Below are 27,853 nucleotides of genomic sequence, written 5' to 3' on the forward strand. Positions count from 1 at the left end.
ACATGCATGCCACAACTATTTTACTGTACAACAATGAAAGACTGCAACTACAAAGGAAATTTTCACTATGATTACGCGCTAGCAATAAACAAAGGCTACTCTAACTACACAAACTACAAGAAAAAATCAGAAGATTCCAGTGAGGTATCCTTGGCTAAGGGTCAACATATGAAACGTCCCCTTAGAAAAATTATACATGACTGTGCTTAAACTGACACACAATATTTTTTTTCGCAACGCAATCTGACTTTCAGTAATCCCTACAAGAGAATGACTCTGACTAACATTAATCTATATGTTTCACAAATCACTTACCTCACAAAAATCTTCGTTACTCGAACTACTCCAATACAGCGAGCGCCACTACTGCCAGCTAACTAAAAGATTCAAACTACGAAAGTCACTAACTACTGATAGGCACAGTTAGCAAATGAAAGATTTTAATAGAGAACAAACAATGTATTTACCTTAATAGTCATAATATATATAGCAGTTCATGACACCAATTCTTGCAAATTTCAAAACTCCGCCATCTCTCTTCCCACGTCCACCACTGCTGGCGGCTCACCTCCAACTGCGCAACGCTACGCGCTGTTCACATCCAGCTGCCGCTGCCCAACACTACAATTGCAGACAACAATGCAAACCAGCCACAGACTGCACACGGCACAGCCAGTGATTTTCATACAGAGCGCTACGTGGCGGCGACGTTACCAATAAAAAAAAACCTAAACATCCTACTTACAGTTCCTACAAATTTACTGAGGTCTGCACAACTAAACACTGTCAGTTACAACCAGGAAACACACTGTCTCTAGAGAGAGATCTATGCAATCCTACCATTTCAATAACATGGAATCTAAATTGGAGTCAGTGCCGACTATCAGAAACATATGTCCTCTTCAGCGTCCGCTTAAGCTTAGTTTTCTGTCTTACAGTGTCAACACATAACCACAATGCATATATCAGATGTGTAGTACAAATTCTCTAATATTGAGAGGCCCAAATCTTGTTTACATATCCTTTTTACCCGTAACGATATTATTGATTCTTTTGTACATGAAAACATCTTTGACTGTGAATAAATTGGCTAGCGAATCAACTTCATCACTGATTGCTTCTGGCACAGTTTAAATATGAGATGTTATGTATTTCCTTACGTCCTGTAGTTGATACTTTCCTATGTCCTTGGCTGAATTAATTTCTTTTAATATCACTGTGGTATGGTGTGGACTATGGGGCGAAGTTTTATTCAGCAAAATATATTGTACTGGCGATGGTGAGGTGTCTGGGGCCGTTAGCAGTCAGTGTTGTGGTTGGGTCCTACCCAACCGCGATGAGTCATAGAAGCATAGACATCTGGAGTGTGACTACTAACTGCGACATCTGGCTGGCGGCATTTGGACCAAGCAAGAGCCCAATGACTCAGTGGCTCACAGGGCTCCCTCGACACTCTGCCCCAGGGAGGTGGTCTGTTCAGGATGACAGCTCAGTGGTCACGGCCACATGGAGGGAGCCCACATTACGCCAGCTCAACGACTCGCCGATTCAATGCATAGATTGTCCAGATGGCCAGTATTTATACCTATAAGTGTGGGTTTCTTGTGATGTTGCCGCGTGCCAGAGTATTCTGGGTGCAGTAACTCACTGGTCATTGATCAGCAGACTATACGTCCTTTAGTGAGGGCTTTCTGACAATTCATTGGTTTGAAAATGGAATTATGCTTCCGCAAATACTGTATTGAACAGCTGAGCTGAATCACATTGCACAGTGCGTCATAATTGTTCGCCGTCTTAGATCAGAAGTCAGCGGAAGGGCTGCCATGTAGTGGGTCCATGTTTGATTCCAGATTAGGTCGGAGATTTTTTCTGTGCAGGAAATAGGTGTTATGTTGTCCTCATCGTCATCATTGACACGCAAATCGCCCAGTGTGGCAACAACCCTAAAGTCATGCAGTTCGGCTGCCGAACATCCTTATGTGGGGACTTCAAATCACCAGTATCATTCGATCCCTTTTTTTTTCTTCCCGTTACACTGTTAGCAGGAAAGCTATTGCCGTCGAGTCGCAGTACATGAAGTTAACTTGAAAGACATCACTTCTCACAGGACATAGCGACAAATAACTTTTTCCCATTAACTAATGACCATTATAAGATGCATCCAGATCTGTATGGTCTTTGATGAATCTGCTATGTAGCAGCGATTGACCAGTTTGTGTTCTTTAATTATACACAGTTTAGTTTCACAGTTGGCTGCAGCCACATATACGACACCAGAAGAGTCTTTACATGTGTGTACAGAAGCCATGCAGTTAAATAATTGCACGTATACCAGAATAAACAATGACGAATTGTGCACTCAAGTGCTGCTACATAATCATGACTAGAGCTTAAGCTACTGTGATTTAATATGATTTACACTGAAATATGTGATAAGGTGGACAAGACATTCACTCGTATCTCAAAGATAATAGAACACCTGGTGTTATCATATTTGCTCAACCTGTAACATATCATTTTCTGGCTGACCCTGCTGCGCCAAGATCTGTGCTAATACGTTAGACAGGATTGCAGTCACATTGATATTATTTCCTTTTCTATATTCTACCAGGATTCACATATATTTGATAACGTATTAACATTGAAATGTGACGTATTTCCATTAATTATAGGATACTCACAGGAAATAAGTTACATCTAGGTGTTACAGCAGCAATATGAAGCAGATGTAGGCGGTCCCTTAGCTGGTTCCACTGCGAGAATTGATGGAGACTTTCTAGTGAGATGCGAAGGACAAGAGCAGGCGGCTTGCGTTTCTGGGATAAACAGCGATAATTTGTTACCTAGTTTTGTTGAAAATATTGCCGTCTACCGAGATCCATTGCGTCGGGCGAACAAGCACTTGGGTCCTCGGCCGGAAACTGCGAGAGAGAGATTATAGTATATTGTCAGACCACCGATTCAGGAGGAAACGTTTATCGGTGGACTCTGATCAATTCTTGCAATTGCTTCACGTTTAAAACAGTCTTTTATGGGTCGCCAGCCTGGTTTCCCCTACTTCCACTTGTTACTACAGGTTATCAAGGCATGCTTCCAGTAATGTACGCTGAGTTCGACGCCGTTCAAAGACGTTCCACATATGCTAAATAGGAAACAGTTCCAGTGAGCATGCTGAGGAGCATTTTGTTGAATGCTTTTGGTAATGTGACATGGACACTGAACTGTTGGGTAACACCTCTGATTGATGTTGGAACAGAATGGACAGGATGGGTGTAACCTGCACTACTCAAAATTAACACAAAAAGCATCAGAGGCAATGGTCACTCTAGTGTTCCACCACTCCAACAGTACAGAGACAGACTCAGAAAATGACGACGAAGTTACTCGTATAGCGCATCGTTTCGCCTTCGAAAGCGGAGAGCCCAGAGTCCACGATAAACGTGTTTCTTGAAGATGGCTGTTCTCTACAGGAAATAAATATCTGGCCAGGCAGTTTGGTCAACGCTTCGTACCTCGTTAGATTGAATCTCGAATGAAACTGTTATCTCGCTTTTTTGGGCCTTGAACTTTTGTTTTGGAACTCACTGTAGTGGTATGTTGTGCTAGACGATTTTGGCCTTGTTTATTGTTACTGATTTGGGCTCACGTTACACCCAGTCGACACGTTCACTCTCCTGGATTTTCGGCCATCTTGCTGGTACTAGTCTCAGTTTCTAAGCGTTAACTGATTCGTGCGTGGTTAGTGTGTGTTATCGGTTGAACTGTTTAGTATACCCCTCACATGCTATGAGTCCGAATCCTGGTGACCTATAGAAAAGGGAAGCTCCCCATAAGATCATGCACAATTAAGAAAGAAAACAATGTAGCGTAACGGAAACGTCTTATAGAAGAAAACTGATAGGAGCGGTCTAGTCAGGAAAATACGACTACCACGGCACAAGCTGTTTCAAAATGAACGTACCAGTTTTTAGGCGTTGTAACATTTATTACGTTCAACTTACAATTGTAAATAATACACCAAATGTAAGAACAACTCAAACTTGTTTGTATATCTGTGCGCAATGGGAAGAGTACGAAATGACAAAGAGTGACTGAAAAACGTGTTGAAAGAGTGCGAGTCTTTCACGCTTAGCCCCAAGAAACATCCCCACGGAAAGTTTGTGGACCTTCCTTTTCCAGCGAATTAATTCTTATCTTGATGTGCTACAGCTATGGTGCGTGCCTGAATGGGAAGAAGCTGAACAACACATCTTTATTTGGGGGCATGGCAGTGCGCCGCCTTGCTGGCATAACTCAGTGCGTGACTGGTTAGACAGCGTTGTATCCGGCCGGTGGATCGGGAGCAAGAGGCCGGTTGACACCGCATTTTATGCATGTCCTCCACGTTCACACACCATCTGACGCGATCATGGGTACAAGCCTGCGATCCCACCTGAAGTCTCCGACTTAAGAAACAGTGTTTTTGCAACAGTTACTCCTGACACATTGGTCAAGGTTTCGGAACAACTCGCCTATCGACTCGATGTATGATCGGTGTTCACACTAAATAATTGTAAGAAAAACTGTTTCTGTTTCTCTTTCATTTGGTAAATTATTTATAATTGTAAGGTGAATGTAATATGTGCTACAAAGCCTTAAAACATTTACACTCATTTTGAAACACTCTGTATTAATGAAGGGGACCTCTTATTCAAAAAAAGAAACAAGCGATCGCTGTAACAATTTGGTTTATTATCGTAAGGCATCGACATATGAATTATCCACTGAGATATGTATGTGAATGTTTAATAAATGGTAGTGGAGATTGTAATTATAAAATGTAATATTGGCATAGATGGATGAATACAGTAACTGCATAATCATGGAACTAAGTTACAGATACGGCAGTGACTACGAAAAAGGTTAGTAGTTAGAGAAAGAACACGGAAAAATAATTACGAGCACTAGTAGATCCGCCAACGTGCATTATAGAGGCAAGTAGCTTGCTATAAACGTGAAAGCTGTGCAATTAGCCCCTGTCGAAAGTTAACTTGCATCCCGTCCGCTTTGAGTCGGTGACTGCAGTGGCGCTTCATCCTTACCACTCTCAGGCACGCCTATGAGAAAGTTGGAGACAATAATGGCTGGCAATTCTGAGTCTATCTTGACCTTTGTACTAAAGAGGAGACATCCTTTGTATGTATCGGTCGTCTGGCAGCAAATCTTTTCCTTTCCATCTCGCAGCAGCGGCTGTATCTGTCTTAACCCTCTGAAACTTGGCTGGTTCTGCCAGTGTAGCAGTCTTGCCGGCCAATAGCAGCAGACTTTGCGAGTATGTAATTCCGTAAGTAAGTTAAACAAACTCATACTGAGACAGATTTTTGTCTTGATTAACATGTTTTGGACTGCAATGGGAAAAGAAAAACAGAAAATCTCTCCCACGCCATGACACGCTTCTAAAACAGCCCTGTCGAATGGCGTACATACATACAAATGTGGGAAGCGTGTGTTCAACGGGAATAGTTATTATGAGCCAATAAGACAGCACATACCAGGGGCTTCAGACTAACATTCTTTCTTGCAGAGACCACAAGTAACAGCGGACCCACGCTATTCCTGTTTTAAAGCGGAAATAGGGATGTATACATCTCTCCGTATATACATTCAAGTCACCTCCTTGCGTCCGATTGCATGCGCAGGTTAATCTCAGGAACTGCTGTAGCGATTTTGATCCGTTTTTTTTTACAAATGGATACACTAATTCACATTGAAAAGAGGATATAAGATGAACAACAACAAAAGCAAAACGAAGATAACGGAATGTAATCGAATTAAGTCGGGTGATGCTGAGGGAATTAGATTAGGAAATGATTCACTTAAAGCAGTAAATGAGTTTTGCTATTTGGAGAGCAAAATAACTGATGATGGTCGAAGTAGAGAGGATATAAAATGTAGACTGGTAATGGCAAGGAAAGCGTTCTGAAGAAGAGAAATTTGTTAACAACGAGTATAGATTTAAGTGTCAGGAAGTCTTTTATGAAACTATTTATATGGAGTGTAGCCATGTATGAAAGTGAAACAGGGACGATAAATAGTTTAGACAAGAAGAGAATAGACGCTTTAGAAATCCTTTGCTACAGAAGAATGCTGAAGATTAGGTGGGTAGATCACGTAACTAATGAGGAGGCACTGAATAGAATTGGGGAGAAGAGGAATTTGTGGCACAACTTGACTAAAAGGTTGGAAGGACATTTTCTGAGACATTAAGGGCTCACCACTTTAGTATTCGCGAATCGCACGCATCATTCAGTGCGAGTTCTTCGAACAACAGGCAGTGAGTTACTAAACTTTGACGCATGGTGATAAATATGATCAGTAACGGAATGACAATCACGTTAATATCAGGCTGTGATGTGAGACTATAACTGAAGTAATCAACTATTTTAACCGATACTTTCCTCGCAGTTGTTTGAAAACAACAGCATAGCGAAAAAGCATGAAAATAAAAAAGAGTGAAAACGTTTTGGTTTTTTAATGCTCAAACAAAACGTTTTCCGAAAAACTACTTCAGTAACTCTGTTTCGTTTACATACAGTAAGTTCTTTCAGCAGCGCAGGGGATGACTCATTTTTCAAGTTCCTGCTTTCCTTGAATTAGACCCACATGTGAACACAATTCTCTGCGTGGCACGGAGAAGAAGTCTGCCATAAAGAGCCCACGGCAAAGAATTGCGGCAATGAGCAAGAACAACGCATCACAGTGCCTACTAAGCTCTACAAGAAGAGAGTTGTAACAGGAGCTAATGTTGTAGCTCATGTGAATTTTTTCCTTATTTTTTTTCTTTTACTGGTGCCACTTCAGGCAGCCACATATACGTATTGAAACACCCACGCACACATACGCCCATGATTCGCGTAAACTGTTTACATTGGTTGTAAACGATGTGCTCCCGTCATTGGCGTAAGACGTCACTCCAAATGCCAGTTCAATACAGAACACATTCATGCCTCCAAATAACTTTCCTGCCTTGCATTGCTTACATCTCATAGGTTACATGAAAATGATGGCATTCACTTTTTTAACGTGGCTCTCTGGATTTTATTCATTGCCCCCAAACAAAAGACGCTACGCCAATCAAACCTACTGACCGCAGATACTTAATGCTACCTATGCGAAACCAGGACGTATTGCTAGTAACATTATGAAATATGTTGCATGACAGTCTGTGAATAAGCTTCTAATTAATATTGATATCAAATTAAGAAAGGCTACGACACGAAAGTCACTGAGAGCTATGACTGCTCTCACCAAAAAGAACGAACTTCTTTCTGAAAGTTGTTGCCCGATGGTATAATTAGCGACACATTTGCAAATGACCGTCATTGATATCAATACGGTATTTGTTCTCACTGCAGATTAGACCCAACGTCACTGATGCCTCCATAGCCACATTGAGAGCCGTGCACGTTAGAAAGCCGTTTCTGGGATTCAATTTAGGGATGGTGGTTATCACTGAAACAACCGGTTTTCAGTTGTGATAGAAGCTAAAGAAATGAATCAAAATTTTTGCCAAAGCCGGGACTTGAATTCAGGTTTCCTTGCTTAGTGCGCAGGTGTGCTAGCATTCCTACAGCTTCTATCATTATCATAAATAATGATCTGGAATGTTATAAAATAATTAAATAAAATTCTATGTTTTAGAATTTTTGCTGTCTGAGAGTAAACCCTACGTAAGATGTTTTACTTGATCACCTTAGTCCTGAACAGTAATATAATACTAAAAATAGTGTCAGTATCAAGTGAAGCGACCAAGCTGCAAGGAGCAAAGGAAGAATGTAATGGACTAGAAATTTCGCTCCCTGACGCCATACAAGGCAAATCAATAAAGGAAATAAATTTTCTGTAACAGTCCGCGATCGTTGTGCATAAAACTATGCTCGCTTAGCAAAATATCGTTTATTTCTGACGCCGTTTCGGCTACTGCCATCACCAGATAATAAAAAACTTCGAACTTGCTAAAGAAGATTGAGTGCCGGTAGCAATACTCGATATATGATGATTGCAACAGCCGAAACGGAGTAATAAATAAAGAAATTTTGCTAGCGGTTTGGTGGTGCTATTCACAGCATATGTATAAGGGAAAGTTCGGATCGATTACGTTAGCAGCAAGTGAAAGCTGAAAGGTAAATGTTTCATTCACAGTTTCAGTGATAATAATGCAAATTTTAGAGATAATAATTTTCACTTTTTTAAAGCCGACAAGTTATAGCAGACATTTTATTTATTTGTCTCTTTCACCTTCAGAATCTGTAGGCTCTCTCTTAAATCAGACAAGAGTTTAAACTTACAAAACTTGCACCACCTCATTTCAGTAAAAATGATATTTATGATATTGTAAACAGTAATATTAATGACTGTAATAAAAGTGGAAAGCCAACGTGTTTGCCGCAGTGGTAACAACACCGGTTCCTGCCACATCGCCCGAGTTAAGCTCTGTCGAACGTGGCTAGCGTTTGGATGGGTCACCGTCCGGCTCTTCCGAGAGTTGTTGGCAAGCGGACTACACTCAACACTTGTGAGGCCAAGTAAGGAGCTACTTGATCGAGAACTAGCGACTCCGATTGCGAAAACTATCAACGGCCGGGAGAGTGGTGTGCTGACCACACACCCCTCCATATCCGTATCCAGTGACGCCTATGGGCTGAGGATGACGCGGCGGCCGGTCGGTACCGTTGGGTCTTCATGGTCTGTTGGGGCTGAGTTTGGTTTTTAGACAGTAGAAAATGTAAATTCAGTCAGGCGTAAGGGTACAGAAGTGAAATACTGTAACATATTTTGGGTAGCAAGAGATGCTGCCACTGCTAAGAACGTTAGGAAACAAGAACGCGGTGCTGGAAAAGTAGTGTCAGTAGTCGTAATGGAGCAAATGGTTCATTTAAAACAAGAGAAAGCGCTACAGAGTTTCTAGTTGCACACAAAAAAGGTTCCTTTGTCCTCAATGCGTATCCGTAAAACGTGATGACGCATTCGAAAAAGTATCTGAGTGAAGTAAGGCGACGTCAGCTGGTGAGCAATAACGCATTTGGTATTTTGCTATAATGTTATACGTGACCACCGCCTAAGTGGACATCAACATGCAACAAGCACTCACAGACGACAGATGGCAGCACGAGCAGTAGAGGGTATATCGAGGTGGGGATGGGGGCAGGACGCGGACAGTTGCGCAGTCGTTTCTGTAATGCGGGAACGGAACGACATATCTGACGTCCAAAAGGGTAGAACCATTGGCTTCCGAAACGGCTAAGTTTGCAGGCTGTTCGCATGTGGCCATGGTTAAAATACCATGCAGGGTAAAACGGCTCTATCCAAAACCGGCACCGAGGCAACTGTGGTGCATCATGGGCGACAAATGACAGGGCCGACTGACGGCAGCGGAGATGTGTGGGGATGAATAGACGTGCAACTGTTCAGCAACTGACCGCCCTGACGAACCAAGGGACTACCAACAGTGTCTCCTCAACTACCTTTTAGCGAACGTTGCTGCATAAGGGCTCCCCAGCAGGTGCCTAGTTCATGCACCCATGATGACTGCTGTTCATCGACAACGAGGCTGGGTTTGGACGCCATTATCGCTACTGGATGCCAGGTGGCGACAGGCGGGCTTTTGAGATGAATCACATTCTATACTCCAACGACACGAAATGTCTGAAAGTAAACACCCTGAAACAATCGCCGAAAGGCTCTAGGGCAGGGAGAGAGGGAGAGTTATGGCCTTGGAAATGTTTTCGTGGCATTCCCTGGGTGGTTTCGTCATTCTGTAAGGCACAATGGATCAGCACAAGTGTGCGTCTATCTCTGAGGACCACATCCATCCCTACATGCAGTTAGTTTTTCCTCGTCACAATGACATCTACCAGCAGGACAATGCAACATGTCACACAACTCGCAGTGTGCGTACGTGGTTCGAATACCACCAGGATGGTTTTTCCGTACTCCCTTGGTCACCAACGCCCGCCAGATTTAAACCCAATCAAGAATCCCCGGGACACCTCAGTCGGTCTTTGGGCACCATGGATCCCCAGCCGAGAAATCGAGCACAAGTGGCCGTGTCACTGGAGTCGACAACGCTCGATGTCCCTGTCCGTACCTTCCAGAACATCACTGACCCTCCTCCAGCACGTCTGACAGCCGTCCGAGCTGCAAATGGTGGTTATTCAAGCTTTTGACAGTTGGTCACGTTAATGTGACTGGACGGTGTAATTGCAAATCACGGACAGATCAGCGTTTAAGACTGAAATTTGGTGTGTTGGGGAACGATAGCTACGTTTTGATACATAACGGGAATGTTACGCAGAATGTTGGTGACTCATTCGAAAAGGTAGTGATTAGAGGGTTCGACTATAGATATCTTTCTATCCTTCACGAAAAACCGAGCGCGGTAGCGCAGTGGTTAACACTAGAACGGATCAAATTCGCGTCCAGCACTACAGACTTAGGTTTTCCATACTTTCCCTAAATCACCTGAAGCAAACTCCGGGATGATCCTTCGAAAGGGCACGACCGCTTTCCTTACCTCTCTTTCACCAGTCCAATCCTGAGCTCCGTCTCTAGTGAACCCTTCGACGACGGGACATTAAACACTACACTTCCTTTTCTCAAGGACAATAAAAGACACTGATAAATTGTGTACATAATGAAACTTTACGTGGAACTTTTGACCGAACACCGAACACTAGAAGCGGCGCTTTGACAACCTGCGGTTATGCAACTGTGTCCTGACCTGCCCCGCATATCTCTAAACATCATACGGTTTGCTTAAATTCTTCATATCATGATACAGTTGAATCTTCCTGTAACTGACAATCACGGACTTCTACCTTTTCAATCATTTATGTTGTTAAAAAATCGCGGTACATTATTTACTTACGATATATGCCGTACTGGATAGCGTCCACGACATTTCCGGTCTAATTAAGAAACATTCTGTATACTGAGTACGACTTATTACACTGTCTAGATATAATGACTTGGGAATTTGACTGTTGTGGTTGTAACTGTGCAACAAGCTACATCTTCCGGATCAGTGACTTCACCTATAGCTTTCTGACACATCTTCCTTCTTTTTAAATATCCTTGATTTCTTTAATAATATGGAGGGCTTATTTCAATAGGGCTACAATTCAATTACCTCCACTTTTATGCATATAATGCTTCTGACATTAATGACCCAAACAAACAGAAAGAAAGGTTCATCTCTAGCAAGAGGCCATAAGCTTGAATATTTCTGGTATCTAAACTGCAGATTTTTCAGCGCTCATTTAACTTTGGGACTCTGTATCTCAAAATGAACAAAAATAGACTTGTACTGAAATAAGCCCTACATATATAATAAATTATTCACCTTCCTACAGCGAAAAGAGTCCTTAGGTTCTTAAACAAAATCAATGTTGTTCAAAATTCTAATTTCCATGCAGAAATAAGAAAATGTCTCAATCATAAAAGCATTGTTATCATGAAATATGGACCAATTTCGATAGTCTTCTACCAGACATAGTCATTCGCAATTGGCATTTAATTTTAGTTTTTTCAATTTCTTAACTCTAAACTTCAAAACTAAAGTACAACTGATTCTGGAGTTGTATGTGAAATTCGTTGAAGTTTTACATTTTCAATTTTTTACTCCATAATGTACTTTGGACTACCCTGAACATTTTGGTATATGATACATTAAAATCAGACAATTGTGAGACCTTCAAAAAATATTTTGAATGCTGGCGCGTGACCGTAACATTTCGCGGCTACACATGTACTGCCACAGTTTAGCAGTCATATCTACAGTCTAGAAGGCTGTGAATTGCTTTGTTTTGTGCCTACTGCTATGTCTCAGAAGTTGGAATTACGAATAACCAAATCAGTCCATGGTTTGTGATACTAGTTTTCGTCGAAAGTAGTGTGATTATCAGCTATTTTTGTAGTAAGCTAACTTCTATTGCTTCTTATACGTAAATAAAATGACTACGCGTAAAAGTGACTTCAAGAAACGCAAATTTGCGGGTAACAGATATGTGAGACTTTCTTTCATCGAATATCAGTCGATGAAAAGCCATGTCATACAAATGTGTCCACCTCCACCAAATACTTGGTGTAAACAGAGGCAAGCTGAATTTTCTGGCACCCTGCAAGAATTTGCACATAAACATTCTCTTCCTTTGGCAATCAAACCTATTTACAGAGATTTGGCAAATCCTGATCCAGAGTGTGAATGAGTCCTTCAATAATGTTGTGTGGTGCCGTGTGCCTAAAAATGTATTTGTTGGCCTTATGACTCTAAAGTTAGCAGTGTCTGATGCTCTATTAACTTTTAATGTGGGGAACTATGAAAGACTTAAGGGTCTGGAGAAGTTAGGGGTAAGATTTTAACAGAACACAGCTAAAGGACTGCGGGAACTGGATGAGCTTCGTGTACGTGAAGCACAATTAGCTGCTCAGCAAATGACAAAAGAAGCAAGAAAGAGGAGGAGGGAAGCACTGGGCTGTTGTGACACTGACGAAGGGGCAGACTATGGGCCAGGGTAGTTCTATTGCATAAAAGACGCAGAAATATAAGTCTGTATAAGAATTTGTAATAAAAAAAGTTTTAAACCTCGATATCCCTAAACTACATTTTTTGCAATAAATTACCCTTTTTCTAAAAAAAGTTCTGGTGGTAGAGACATGAAATTTTCACAGCATGCCGAGTGTGATATTTAATACATATGGAACTAGCATAATTAAAATATCCTGAGTTGTTTTGTTTTCATGTTTACTTATTTACAAAATTCTGTCAAAAAATTGACTGTTTGAATAAAATAAAATAAAAGAAAACAAGCCCCACAATACAATTTTAGTAATAATTCTAGTTCAGTGTATCTAGAAGGGTCCATTCAATAATTATGGAAAATTGTAAGTTGGTATCTTAAAAAGGTTCCAAGATAATGGATCACAAAATTTGATTATTTGACATTGGTGGCATTGGGCATACAACGTCCTCCTTAACATTCCAGTGTGCATGATAATTCTCTGTTCAGCTGAGATACTTTTATCTTTATTTTCGCAAATACACTATTATTGTAGCATTAATTTCATCATTACTCACATACCTAAGATTTATCTGGAATAGATCTACATGAGAGACTAATAAATGACAAACTGACTTTATGTACTCCAGTAGCTAATTGAGAGATGGCAAGTATAACACCTACATAGCCCAATGCAAATCTCTACTTTCATCGTCACTTCAGTAACATAGAAACGTAATAATAACCTTCTAGGGAGATCCAAAAGAATAAACACAATGTTATGAAGTGAAAGATTAGTTCTGGAAAAAGTCGTTAGACTGTAAGGAAACCTTTTACCTCCAAGTACGTTCTCCAAAGGGGTCTAGTTCAGGAAAGAATGCGCGAGAATATCTGATGAGTTTGGAATGTGTATATCTAAGGGCTGGAAATTTGAGTCAGATCAGTAGTCTTGCCTGCAAAGAACGTCGTTATGAATGTTGCCCAGTTGTCCACGAAAGACAAGAAAACGCCTTCTAGAGCTGATCCAGAACTTCGTTTTAATCTACAAAACAGTTTCCCACACAGGAAAGTTTAGATTTTAAGTACTTAATTGTGACGCAATTTTATCAGTAGTTTTTTTATAAAGTCTTACATCAATATGGCGTGGAGGCAAGATTTGTCTGGATTCGGCAATCAACGTATGTTTGTTAGAAGACTTATCTAGGCTTTGATAAGGGTATCACGTACCAATCATTCAGTTTCCACATGAAGAGGTATTCTGTCTCACAAAGAAACAATAAACAATGGGTGTACTTCAGTTCTAAATTGAACAAGAGATAGATCACTTTAAAATTTAAAATATTCCATACATATTGGATATTTGTTTCTCTTGCTAACAATGTTTTTTTTTATTTTCGTACGTCTATACCATATTAAGGTGCATAATGTACTGCTGCAAATTCACTGACGCAATGCAGAAGCACAGCCTTTAACTTATTCTCGAGTCATTTAACAGTAACCACAACCTATTTCGTTTGTGTATCCGCGCCAAAACACATTCTCTTACTGGAAATTACTCCTGCAGGAGATGCTATTTAAATTTTCAATGTCACTGCTTGATGAGGATCAATTGACGAACCAATGATCTAAAATTATAAATTTAATAAATAATTTGTCAATCTGTTTAGGTCCCAATAACAGTACTCATTTTTTATAAGTTAGAAATTGACGTTTTGATCTGCAGTTTACTTTGGACGTTGTATCACATTTACTTTCACATTATTTTCAATCAGCTAGAATTTTCTATTTCAATTTGATCCGGTCGATAGTGGCGAGAAATTCTTTCTAGGAATATCAGTAATTTAAATAGCTTGTATGTGCCAGTACAATATTTTTTTAAGTTTGTGGATAGTAATTAGAGTGCTAAAAGGAGAATTACTAATCGTCAGAAAAGCGCTAAAGTATTCGGTTGGACCCAGTCCTCACCACAGTCTCTCATGGAGCAAGGGTGTGTCGCACATTCATCGAACGGAGCCGTTTAGTTTAGCAGTGCATTTGATACCACTGCACTGGAAAAGACCGCATTTCATCTTAGCCTTTCGGCCAATTTATTCCAGAAACATAAACAAGACTCGAATCTCTTATAACCATTCGTCAAAATCACGAACAATAAAAGGTTTTACTTAAAACGTAACTCTCACATTTCACTGTCATCTCTGTTACTCAGAGCAAGCGAACATGTGTGTACCGGGCTGCAATGGAAGAAGTGTTTTCGTCTTCTGTACAGTGTGATAGTCCGATAAATTTGTAATTAGTCGTGTTAACATTCCGCACTAATATTCACGATCTCGCATCCGAGTGACAAATTAGCTTCCTTTTAAATTAGGTAAACGCTTCATGATCGGTTGCAATGTTGCTAATTACCGAATTTGTGATGCTGCAGTCGCCGGTTCCAAACAACACTACAACTGATGGCAACGCCATGTGAATGAATGAGAGATGAACAGAACCGGCCGTTTCCATCGAAAACATCAGCGACACTATCATTAGTACCTACTGAAATGCACAGGGAATAGTATGCGTATTTCATAAATTTGTTCTTTATTTGACCAACTAACACAAGAAGGCAGTATAAAACACGAAGCCTTTTTTACGGGAACCCTGTCAATATGCACCCGAAGAGATTTAGGGCCCACCGCCGGAATAACAGTCCACTGTTTTAACCATTGTTTTACCTCGCAGTTGTCCTCTTACGCCGTTTGGATATTTAAAAGAGAGCTCCGCGTAAACTTCTGATCAATACCTACAGCTCTACTTATTAACGATCTTAAAAAAATCCTTCTTCTAAAATAAAATCCTCCCTTGCATAGAAAAATTCGTTATGGTCCGAGATAACAAACTTCCAAATTGCGACAAATTATCATTCACAAGAAATGCTTTGTCAGCAACTGCATTTTTCTTGAAACATGTTTCTGCAAGCACAGTACGGGAAGCTACCACGGTCCCCTGTTGGGCGGTAGATAATGATGGAGCAAGCATAGGCTCAATTAAAGACGTTGTTGAAATTATTATTCCAGTTCTGCAGGCATCTCTCTCTTATTGGTGATATGTATCATACCGACTGAAAAAAGCCTAATTCGACCATTAGCCAAGAATGATAAACCAAAATTATCATTTAGCTATAGGTCAGACTGGTCATAGCCTTGTAGTACATTATTTACAAACAGCTGAGGAACTATCGTAAACCTTCTGACATCCACGTCTTCCCAAATCACCATAGCAAAGCAATTGCATGAGCCAAAGATGCTAGGGATATTACACAAGACTGGCCAATCTAATGTTAATGGTGGTATGGAACTGTTAATTTACTACTTGCTTGGAATGGTGCATCGGTAAGTAAAATTTATGATTTTCGGGAGGTGGGGTGTCAGATAGTTCATTTATTATTTTTGGGAGGTGAGCTATCGCATAACTTGTATATGAGTGTGCTTCTGTTATCCAAATCAGTTTTGTAGTAACGTGTGTTTTTTAAATTGTATTTTTATATTTTATTAACTATTACGCTGAATAAACTCCTAATCAAATGAAATTATGTGTTCCAAAGACATAGTAAGTCACAACTTTATCTATGATAATGAATACAGGCCAAAGCAATGGATTAAAATTCGTACCAAGGCCGGGATTCGAGGGAGACGTGCTAGAGTATTCCGATCAGCGCTGTTTGCCCTGGTGCCACAGTGATGTAGTGGTTAGCGTGTCTTCTCAGTAAGCTCGAGGCCTGAGTTTGCATCCTGGCCTTGCTACAAACTTTAATTCATTGCTCTGGCCTGAGTAAATTACTACTTTATTTCATTACTACTTTATTTTAATGTATCAAATGTTTTATTTGAGCTTTTATAAATACTATACTGAAACTCAAAACATATTTACAGCTACGGTACTCACCCAAACAGAGTCTATGAATACAAAACTAAATATAAAAGAAATGATGATGGTGATGAAGTCCCATACTCCTTGACAGAGCGTAGGGGACGATGCGGGAGACCCGCACCGCTGTACTAGGCAAGGTCCTAGTGGAGGTGGTTTGCCACTGCCTTCCTCCGACGGTAATGGGGCTGAAGACGATACAACAACATCCAGTCATCTCGAGGTCGGTGAAAATCCCTAACCCCGGCGGTAATCGAACCCGGGACCCCGTGCTCGGGAAGCGAGAACGCTACCACGAGACCGCGAGCTGCGGACTGTAAAGAAATAACAATAATTAATTAAAAATTTATTTTATACAAAATAATAACTGAATTCTACAAAAAGACAACGTATTCTTAGATCAGTTTTGCTGTTAAACAATTAATTGTATGCATGATCCTTGCTCTCGCGCCAGTTATGGCGGAGATATGCTTCATTCAGTCCCAGTCGTGTTACAACTCATGTTGAGAGGAAATCTTAGTGGTATGTGAGAGCTCATGAAGATGGTGTGGAGATATTTAATATTCATAAACAGAAAAAAAGTCATTCCTGAAAAATGAGTTTAAAAAATTTAAGTTTTGAAATACTAATCCAGTGATCCAATATTAAAAGTGCAACGGATCTGGGACCAGATTACAATGGAATTCAAACAGTGGATATAGCACTGGATGACAACAAAAGAGCGGTAATTTTTTGTTGCACTCCCAATTTGTTTAGTTAATTTCTTTTTCATGACATCCTAAGTAGCTTTTACACTTCTAAATACAATACAAAAGTACAAAACTTAGCCGTTAATAGCGAAATTGGGAAGCTACTACTGAAATTACATCAGATATGATGCAACTACTTTTCACATTACATGATTTCAGCTAGGATTCTGACACTGTTTGTATTTATGTATATTTTATGAAAATTAAACGGCAGAATTCCTCACAAAAGTGCAATTGTATGGCTCAACAGGTAGCTGAAAAAATGCGATCGGTGCGTCTTCTATGACCAGAGAAATAATGGCAAAAATTGCTCACAGTTGTTTTCCTCCCCTTATATCAATATATCAGTGTCATTTCTCGTGCGCTATATTCCTGTAGTTGTATGTAGTTCATATCCTGACAATGTCTACCTGTATCTAACCGTCAGTCCTAAGAACTTATCTCCTGTCCGTTTTTTTACTGGTGTGATGCGGTACGCTACGTTTTCCTCTCTTGTGCCAACCTCTTCATCTCAGAATAGCATCTGCACGAACCTTCTCAGTTATTTACTGGATATATGTACCATCTCTGTTTTTCTCTGCAATTTTTACCCTCTGCTGCTCTCTCTAGTACCACTGAGGTTATTTCTTGATGCCTTAATAGATGTCCTGCCATTCTCTCCTGTCTTCTTGTCAGTATTTTCCATCTTTTCGTTTTCTCGCTGGTTCCCTGGAGAACTTTCTCATTCCTTACCATATCAGCCCATCCGATTTTTAACATTATTCTTTTACACCACCTCTCAAATGCTTCATTCTCAGATTTTTCTGCTTTCTCACCATCCTTGACTGCTGTCCATACAATGCTGTGTTCCTAATGCATATTCTCAAAATCGTCTTCCAAAATGGAGCCTGTATTTGGTACTAATTGACTACTTTTGGCCAGGATTATTCTCTTTGTCACTGCCAGTCTGTGCCCTACTTACTGCGTCCGCCGAGAGTTACCTAGCATCCTCGGAAGCAAAATGCCTTCATTTCCTGTACTTCGTGTTCCTCTATTTTTGCTGCTCCTCGTTTCTTCCGCCTTTCTTCGGTTTACTGTCCATAGCGTGTTCTCGTTACTCTGTATAATCCATTCAACAGATCTTGTCATTCTTCATCACTTTCACTGAGTACAGCAATGCCATCAGTGAATGTTAACATAGATATACTTTCACCTTGAGTTTTATCCCCAGTTCACAATCTTTCTTTTATTTCAGTAATTGCATGCATGAATGTCCGAAAAAACGTTTCATCGTACTTCCAAACAACAAAGATACAGAATAACACATATACAAAATGGATGTATGAGTGCAGGTTGCAAACACATGGTTGACGACATATGGAAGTTCGGGTCTGGTTGAGAGCTGCACTCGGGTAGCCTAATTGTAAGGAGACCACTCGTGTTAAGAGACAAATTCGGGATCGAATCCTAGTCTGCCACAAATTTTCGTTGTCGTCACGCTATTAGACAGCTGATGGTTGTCTGTATCTGCAACTGCGAGTACATGTCATGTTTAATAATTGGCTGAATAGAAACACGACTGATATATCAAAGCCGGCCGCGGTGGTCTCGCGATTCTAGGCGCACAGTCGGGAACCGCGAGACTGCTACGATCGCAGGTTCGAATCCTGCCTCGGGCATGGATGTGTGTGATGTCCTTAGGTTAGTTAGGTTTAAGTAGTTCTAAGTTCTAGGGGACTGATGACCACAGCTGTTAAGTCCCATAGTGCTCAGAGCCATTTGAACCATTTTTGATATATCAAACAACCACACGCAGTAGTACCAATATTTTGATAGAAAGCTGCTGTTGCAAACTTCATTTAAACTGTTATGTAAACTACAAATTACTCAATAAATGATAAAAGCCACATTTTTTTAATACACTCTTAGTTCTGTACAGTAAACGATGCGCTAATTATCTTGAAACACAAGAATTAAGTAGAACTCAGAAAAAAGTTCGGCCGCGCGGAGTGTCACGGACTGCGCGGCCTCTCCCGCCAGAGGTTCGAGTCCTCCCTCGGGCGTGGATGTGAGTGTTGTTCTTAGCATAGATTCGTTTCAGTTAGTTTAAGTAGTGTGTAAGTCTAGGGACCGATGACCTAAGCAGTTTGGTCCCTCAGGAATTCACATACATTTGAACATTTTTGAAAAAGTTCGGTTTTTCAAGTAGTTATATAAACATATGGGTTGGTGATTTCTAATCTGTACCTGTTTTTCCTGCAAGTGTGAATTTTTGCGCGTATTTGTCTAACATCGCCTGTCATAGACAATAGCAGGTGTGTGGCTAGCGGCATCTAGTTGTATGTTCAACAGAAGCATTACTCTTGTGTTGAACTATTTCAGTGAAACTGTAGCGAGCTAATATATGTGTTACGAGCGATTAACTCACGGTGGTGACGGATTGTAAATCCAGCATACATCAAAGGTACTGTAGCGTATGAAAGCTGTATTGCAGGATGTTTAAGAAGTGGGCCGGTATCAGTAGATTATATTATGGTATTAGCATCATATTTAGATCGTTTTAGTTGCCATCGGCAGGGGCAAAGACAGCAACTGGCCATTTTAACGAGGTTCAATGTCATTTCATACAGATGTCACCGTAATATTCGTCCCCAGTGCTATTTTGGTAGATAGTAAAGGCACATAATTTCAAGTAATTATATCTATTTATTCACCGATTTTTAAAACCGTGTTACATTTGTCCGAATATTACTTTACACTAAGTATCAAGAAGTCTAAAATGATACTCACATTCCAATGAAACTTCATCAGGGAACATTATCACGAATCTGTTTCTCCCACACTACTTCATGGTTTCTACTCACTCTATTGAAAAAGGACTCCGTCGTCAGGCCACGAGTGGCCTACCGGGACCACCGACCGCCATGTCATCCTCAGTGGAGGATGCAGATAGGAGGGGCGTTATGATGGTATTCTTGACCGAAGCCGCTACTATTCGGTCGAGTAGCTCCTCAATTGGCATCACGAGACTGAGTGCAGCCCGAAAAGTGGCAACAGTGCATGGCGGCCTGGATGGTCACCCATCCAAGTGCCGATCACGCCCGACAGCGCTTAACTTCGGTGATCTCACGGGAACCGGTGTATCCACTGCGGAAAGACCGTTGCCCCACTCTATTGAAAATCAGTAGAAGAATCTGTGCTACTGCGATGGATTACAATTTAAAACGTAAACTCCGTCCACATGCCCTTGCAGGCCAATAGTAGCCGACCAGCCGACATGTCACCCTCCGCGACTGGCATCACTAGATGGAGGGTTAAGGGTTAGACACCGCTCTCCCAAGAGTTGTCAGTTTTCGTGACCTGTAGCCGCTACTACACGGTCAAGTAGGTCCTTAATTGGCATCATGAGACTCAACGCTCCCTGTTCAAATTCTCACACCAACGAAAAATCCCTGGCAGTACGGGGGAATCGGATTTTGGGCCTCCGCATAACAGTCAAGCGCATTGACCAATAAAATACGGAGACGAGCGTGATGTAGTTCAACCCTTCACAAACAGAGAAAACTCCAGGCTCTACTTGCATGTGAGATTCCTCTCTAGAACTTCTGAAGAGAGGCCAGACAGTCAGTCATTAGGAATCGCAGAGCTTCCTCGCTTTTGGAGAAATTCAAGCGTACATGGTGCTGTGTTCTCCCCACTAATACATTCATAGCCAGCTTGTCACGCCAACTAGTGCAGCAATGCAACAATTACATTGGGTTCAATTACTGATTCTTTGCTAACCTACTAGTCATCGGCTTGCCGGTGTGGCTGAGCGGTTCTAGGTGCTTCAGTCTGGAACCGCGCGACCGCTATGTTCGCAGGTTCGAATCCTGTCTCGGGCATGGATGTGTGTGATGTCCTTAGGTTAGCGAGGTTTAAGTAGTTCTAAGTATAGGGGACTGATGACCTCAGATGTTAAGTCACATAGTGCTCAGAACCCTTTCTTTTTGCTAGTCATCGCTTATAAATATAACTAACAATTACAAAGAGCGCCTTTCACTAGAATTAGGCTTACGAAAAATTTTATTACCGTAAAGAGATACAATTGTAGACTAAAAGGAAAGTTATTTATTACTTTTTTCCGACGGCTGATAATGGTTTTGTTACACTCATTAAAATATTAAAAGAATCACGTTGTTTGAATACTTTTTTCACAATGTTGAGTGCGTCGAGGTCTATTGCAAAACAACTTTGCCTTTAGATTTGCATGTGTTACCTGTTGCAGCTCTGTTCCCACTTCGCGCTGCCATAGCATTTATGGGTATACTGGCAATCCTGAGCCAGTACATATTAAAGGTGACCCTGTCGGTGGCTATTGGAGGAATGGTCAAACCCATACCTCAGGAAAACACTGTGGATGAAACTTGTCCCCTGCCAGGCTCTGCAAACACAAGCTCGTCAAACAATGAGGTATGTGCAACTGCAGTGTAGTAACGACATCTACAATTTATTGAATAGTTCAGGCGAAGTGCAAATAGCGCAGATAAAATTTATACCTGAAATGAAACCAAAGAATTGACAGTTTAAATTTGTGCACGATAGATATTACTGAGTTTTCGATGTGGCATATGCTTCTCTTGTTTTGTATTTATTTGTTCATTTATTCAATTAACATGAATCAAGTTTTTGTTGATTTTGGATTTGATATAGTACTTATGTGTTTAAATAAAAGATAGTGTTAGAAATTTATGTTTTGTATGCTTTGCAGTAAAGGATCCAATGGATGTGAGACTTGAAGAAATTCATATCAAGGATTATATCCTTACAGCAGTTTTAATCAGTTTCACCACACCATTTGTGGCAGAAGACGATGATGATTGTGGTGAGGGTTGGGATTATAGTTAATGGCTTTATTACTGTTCTTAAATTGTATAACACATGTATACTGCCCAATATTTCTAGATACAATGGATACAATGGGAAAGGTGATAAAAGTGACCATTAATTAACTTAGAGAGTAGGTTATGCATACAGCGAACTAAGAGAAAAAGAAAACAAGGGTAAAATCCAAGAAGTAGTAACAAGAACTTTAATTATTAGTACGTAAACGGTGGTTAACATTTTCAGAACAAATTTTCACTCTGTAGTAGAGTCGTGCTGATTTGAAACTTCCTGGAAGATCGGAACTGTATGCTGGCCCGGGATCCAATCTTGGGACCTTTGTCTTTCGTGGGCAGCTGCTCTACCGACAGAACTATCCAGGCACGACTCAGAGCTGCCCCCACAGAATTGCTTCCGCCTGTACACCATCTCCTACCTCCCAAACTTAGCAAGAGTCCTCCTGCGAACTTGCGGAACTAGCACTCCTGGACGAAAGAATACTGCAGAAGATATCCACACTATCCTTCCATCCAGGAGTACTAGATCCTCAAGTCTGCAGGAGCACTTCTATTAAGTTTGGAAGGTAGGAGATGGTGTACAGCCGGAATGGTTCAGAGCACTATGGGACTTAACATCTAGGGTCATCAGTCCCCTAGAACGTAGAACTACTTAAACCTAACTAACCTAAGGACATCACACACATCCATGCCCGAGGCAGGATTCGAACCTGCGACCGTAGCGGCCGCGCGGTTCCAGACTGTAGCGCCTAGAACCGGTTGGCCACCGAGGCCGGCAAAATAATACAGAGAAAATTAAGTATGACAAAAAACACGTTAACCAAGGCGACGATTTTTACGACGTACAACGTTTACTTACTTAAAGTTACATTGCTAACAAGCGATAGTCAGAATTTAGAGCAGCTATGCTCAAGTCAAAAGTGAAATAAAACTTTCCAGCCTTTGGCACGTGTGCCCCACTAGGAACAACATCAGACTGATAGGCTAGTGGCTTCCATTGCTGCCACGAAAACAATTTGCTCGACCTATCTGGCGCGGTCAGTGACATGTGCCATTTGAGACATTGTAATAGAAATGATTCAAAAAACGACAGGTTAATTTTGAAAAAAAAAAATATCTAAAGGAAGAGATATTTTCATTAAGTTGCCGGAAGAGAAATACTTCGATAATTTTTCAGCTGCTGATCTTGATATTTTGCCTTACGCTCGGTACGTAGAGACATTCTGTTCATATATACTAGTTCCTGGGAAAGAATTCAGCATTTGTTTGAAACTTTTAATAGTCTTCATGAAAAAAATCAGCTTTACTTGTGAATTAGAAAATGAAACGCCGCCAGCTTAATTACTTGAATCTCAGTATGTTATTGACAACGACAGACATTCTTTCGGTATTTTTCGAAAAGTCACTAATACAGATCAAATTGTGCCCGCTACGTCAGTGCATCCTCATTCCCATAAGAAAGCATTTTTCCGTTCAGCCATTCATCATGCAGTTTCTGTACCTTTGTGTGCCTGAATATAATAAAAATTATTGGAGTTAATAACGGCTATAATCTCATTTTTTGGGCTCTATTTCGTATAAAAGTTGTCATCTTCTGATTAAAGAAATATACATTCAAAGTTACCTTTTTCACAAATAATAACTTGCAAAAAATCTCATCCTCTACCTCAAGTCCACAGTTGTTCCTATACACTTTCAAGAGTGCATCAAATCACTTGTCATACCTGTCCCGTTTATTATGTAGGACAAACTGGAAGGTCTTTTAGTGTCAGGTACAAGGAACATTTTTTAGGAAAAAGAGGCACTAATGTACACAATTCTGCTTTTGCTGATCATCTGCTAATTTCCGGACACAAACCGAAATGCGCTGACGAAATTTCCATTTTACGCAGAGAAAGGAAAGGTCATAGGCTTGATGTACTGGAAGAGCTGGAGATTTTCAAGCATATTTCTAAGAACGATGGAGTTATCATAAGTGAACAGTTACAACTAAGTAACAATAATTTTTTTCAGTGGTTTTAGTCCACTGCTTGTGCAATTTTAATTCCTTTATTTTTACTATGGTTCCCTATTTCTGGTTCCGAAATATCATTTTCTTCGAATCTCATAGATATGTGCTACTAAAGTTACCATCATGCAAATATTTTCTGGATTTTACAGCTGTCTCTAAAATTCTTCTATATCATTCTGCCTTTATATGATAGTGATTTGTGTAAAGCTCTTAGTTATGTTTGATCTGCTTGACTACTGTGTATTTTCAAAAAGACATTAAACCTCCTTCTTTATATATTTTTTAAATTAACTGTCGTTTTCCCAATTATTTCTGTTATAATGTTTCAAATGGGTAAATGTCACTGTCCGTGCCTGATAGGCGGACGAGCTTGTATTGTTTTCGTGGCAGCAATGTAAGCCAGTGGACCGATCAGCCCGATGTTGCTCCTAGATGGGTACACTTGCCAAAGGGTGGATTGTTTTATTTCACTTTTGACATGAGAATATCTGCTTTAAATTCTGACCATTGCTTTTTAGCAATGTAATTCTAAGTAATCTTTATACTTAATGAAAATTATCATCTAGGTTAATGTGTTTCTGTCATACTTAATTCCCTGTGTATTATTTTATAGGATTTACCAAAATTTCATTTTGATGAAGACAGCCTTAGTAGGTGTAGAAATCTTGGTCACTGTACCGAAGAGTTATTTGCAACCGATTGTCTGTATAATCCTATGTTGAAACTAGTACACGGTTGCTCAGTAAAAGTCGTGTTTAAAACTATTATATAGTACTGATCGTTTAGCAGTGAATATTGTTCTGTTTATACATACATTTATAAAGATACAATTTCTCGAAGACGGCTCTAAATTTATTTTAATATCTAGTGCCTATTCAGAGAATGCCTAACATTTTCAAGGCGTTGCCGAGTCTGTAATGACAGTACCAGAAAAGATGACATGAGGATGAAATACAGTCTAAATGGTGGTTAATTATTCAAATAAATTACAGAAATAAATGATAAATAATACAACTCGTTGTTAGCCTATAAGCCCAATTTGCCATTACCAAATGAATAAAGAAATAACACGTTTTCTGGTGGCAGTGATATGACAGCAACGTTAATGTGTGCCGGGTTTTCGTTCGACGCAGCACATATAGTTTCTCACGATGGAGGTGAAATAAACCAGAACACAACAGTTTTGTTCGCACTGACGAAATTTGTATGTTTTTCGTCGGAATCATGGACTGTAGCATGAAATTTGGTCCCGGTAACCTACCTCCACCTAAAGGAACAGATTTGCAGTTCTGTATTTTGCTGCATTAGTAAACTTCCGTCTTACACCGTCCACAGTCTCACAAAACACAGCTTCGTTAACGACCATCTGAGTCAGACAATCAGTCATTTCACATTGTCATTGCTGCTTTAGAATAGCAAGACCAGTTACTCATCTTCCGTACTAACACGAAGTCACGACTAGCCTTACTCTCACAGCGCCACACTTTCGACTTGTCATATCCGCGGAATTACAGCGGGAACGAAGGAAGCCCATTACCACTGATGTAACAGTGGCGCCTTGATTTTAGAAGTATGCAACCGACAATAATTGATTCGTTCTCGCTCCGTTTCTGATAGCTAAAGTAGACCCTGACGTCCCAGCGCCTTCCGATACACTCTTCCTGGTCAGATCGTCGCTTACCTCACGGTGAATGATGAACAGTGGCGGAAGCATGTGTCAGCCAGTACAGGACGTCTCGTCTCCTGGGACTCGGTGCTATCCCTCTGAAATATTTGGACACGTATGGATGGTGGGTTTGCTGGCCACTGGTTGCAGGTAGTGAAGCCCCTAGGAAAAAAGCTGGCTTGTCGAGAAAGAAGGCCATTGCCCATGCTATTTGCATGGTGGGTGGACGTGTCATCGGAAATGTGGAGGAAGCTCTGCCGGCAGCCACTGAGCTCACTCGGTGCACCCAGATGCACATCGTGACACACGTCGGCAAGAATGACGCCTGCCGAACGGGTTCAGTGGCTGGTTGCTTTCGTGGTAACAGCTCGCCTCGCATGCCTTATAGAAGCAGTGCTACCCTTCTGAAGCAACGTTCTCGAAATCGCTGGTGGTCTTCTGGTCTGCGCCCAGATTTAATGCTTGAATCAGATGTTAACACGTTTCTGGGACTATCTTTGATGCGGATTTTTCGATCTTGCCAGGAAGAATTATCAGAATAAGTTAGGCGTACATTACAAGCAGGATGCGGCTGCTAGGGTAACGGACGCGGTGAGCTCATATCGGTATTTAGGATGACAAATACGTTCTCACGTCTAATAAGATATGTTCCGATTTCAGAGAGGGAAGAATTTAAGTCCCATTAACTATTGGGACCAGCATTCGTCACAGCAGGTCGGAGAAAGAACATGTTTATAAGGTGATAGTTAACGGCAGGAATGTCTATAAAGATGCCAGAACTAGTTTCACTCAGTATGCAATGCAATAAACGTTTTTATGTTGAGGATCAAACGACAATCACTGCACCAAGATCGATCCTCTGTAGCTCTTCAGACATTCCACTATAATTTTCTAGCGTTGCGACTTCTCTGTATATAATAGCAACATCCACGAAAAGCTTCACAGAAGTTCTTACGTTATTCAGTAGGTCATTTCAATGTGTTATATGGTCCTAAAAAGCTCCCTCGGGTTCGCCTGAAACTAGTTTTACGCCTGAACGTATTCCTCTGTTAAGAATGACACGTTGTGTTCAGTTCTGCTAGGAGCTATTCAGTAATGGTGGTAGTTCAAGCATGTTTACAGCTGTAAATAACATGCGAAAATTTACTGTGGTTAGTGTAAATTCCGAATGGGAATTAATTTGGGTGAAGTGTTCAAGCGGGGAGCGGAGTCAAACATAATAATCGGATGCGTTCATAGTCTCGTTATCTCAGGGGCAGCAGTGGCGGAATATTTGAGGAAACATATGGAGAAATAAGCGCGTAAATTATGGCGGATGCTACGGACAAAGAATAGCGTGATACTGTTGGAAAAGCCTCATTTTAAGATTACGTTGAGCAGTTAATCCGACAACCGAATCGTGAAGGTAACATATCAGATGTCCTGAACCCCGAATTTTACGGTTCAATTAACGTAGAACAGAATATCTGTGAGCATAAGGCAGATGCTGCCTGATTGCATATGACTGTAAAAAGGAATATAAAGAAAGGTACGAAGATACGAGAGCCATTCAATAAGTAATACCCCACTTTTTTTTCTCAGAACTTATTTATTGTTAAGAGTCAGAATTTTGTGACGACATAAATCAACAAGTCCTGTCCATATCCCATTTTTCTACGCAGTCTCCATCACGTCCTATGGCCGTACCCCAACGCTGTGGAAGAACATGTCTTCCCTGTGGGTAAAAGCTGTTGTCCTGTAGGCGTAGCCATGTTTTCTCTGCATGACTGACATTCTCGTTATGTTCAAAGTGTGTTCCGCGTAGAGATCCGTGACAGAAACGCCTCTCCGCCGCTCTGAAAACGCTCCAACAATTCAAATGAAGTTGCATTTCTTTGAATATCGTGGTCCGCTATGAGCATTTGTGGAACTCATTGTGAGCGCCTCTTTGAATTCCCGAGAGTCTCGATCTTTGTAGACGCACTTCCAATGCTGATCGACAACTGTAGAGCCAGTCGTCGAGTTGTGATGCGCCGGTCGTCACGAATAATACCATCCGCACGATTCAGCATGTCTGGAGCAGTGGCTGTGGCTGTTCACGGAGCTCTGTTTCTGCATTTTCTGGGGCTGTAACATTCTTCACCCAT

General features: G+C 40.8%; 1 protein-coding gene and 1 pseudogene across 1 annotated transcript in view; one reads left to right on the forward strand and one right to left on the reverse strand.

The window, feature by feature from the left end:
* The window catches only part of LOC126282401 (putative inorganic phosphate cotransporter), a 72,366-nt gene that overhangs the window by 17,444 nt on the left and 27,069 nt on the right, over nucleotides 1-27,853 (forward strand). Inside the window, exon 2 of the mRNA XM_049982059.1 lies at nucleotides 21,438-21,622. Within this exon, the coding sequence (XP_049838016.1) occupies nucleotides 21,438-21,622 (185 nt within the window). The remainder of the gene's footprint in view (nucleotides 1-21,437; nucleotides 21,623-27,853) is intronic.
* LOC126282706 (5S ribosomal RNA) lies at nucleotides 20,219-20,336 on the reverse strand (annotated as a pseudogene).

Source organism: Schistocerca gregaria, chromosome 7 (genome assembly GCF_023897955.1).
Source record: "Schistocerca gregaria isolate iqSchGreg1 chromosome 7, iqSchGreg1.2, whole genome shotgun sequence".
Taxonomy (NCBI): Eukaryota; Metazoa; Arthropoda; class Insecta; order Orthoptera; family Acrididae; genus Schistocerca; species Schistocerca gregaria.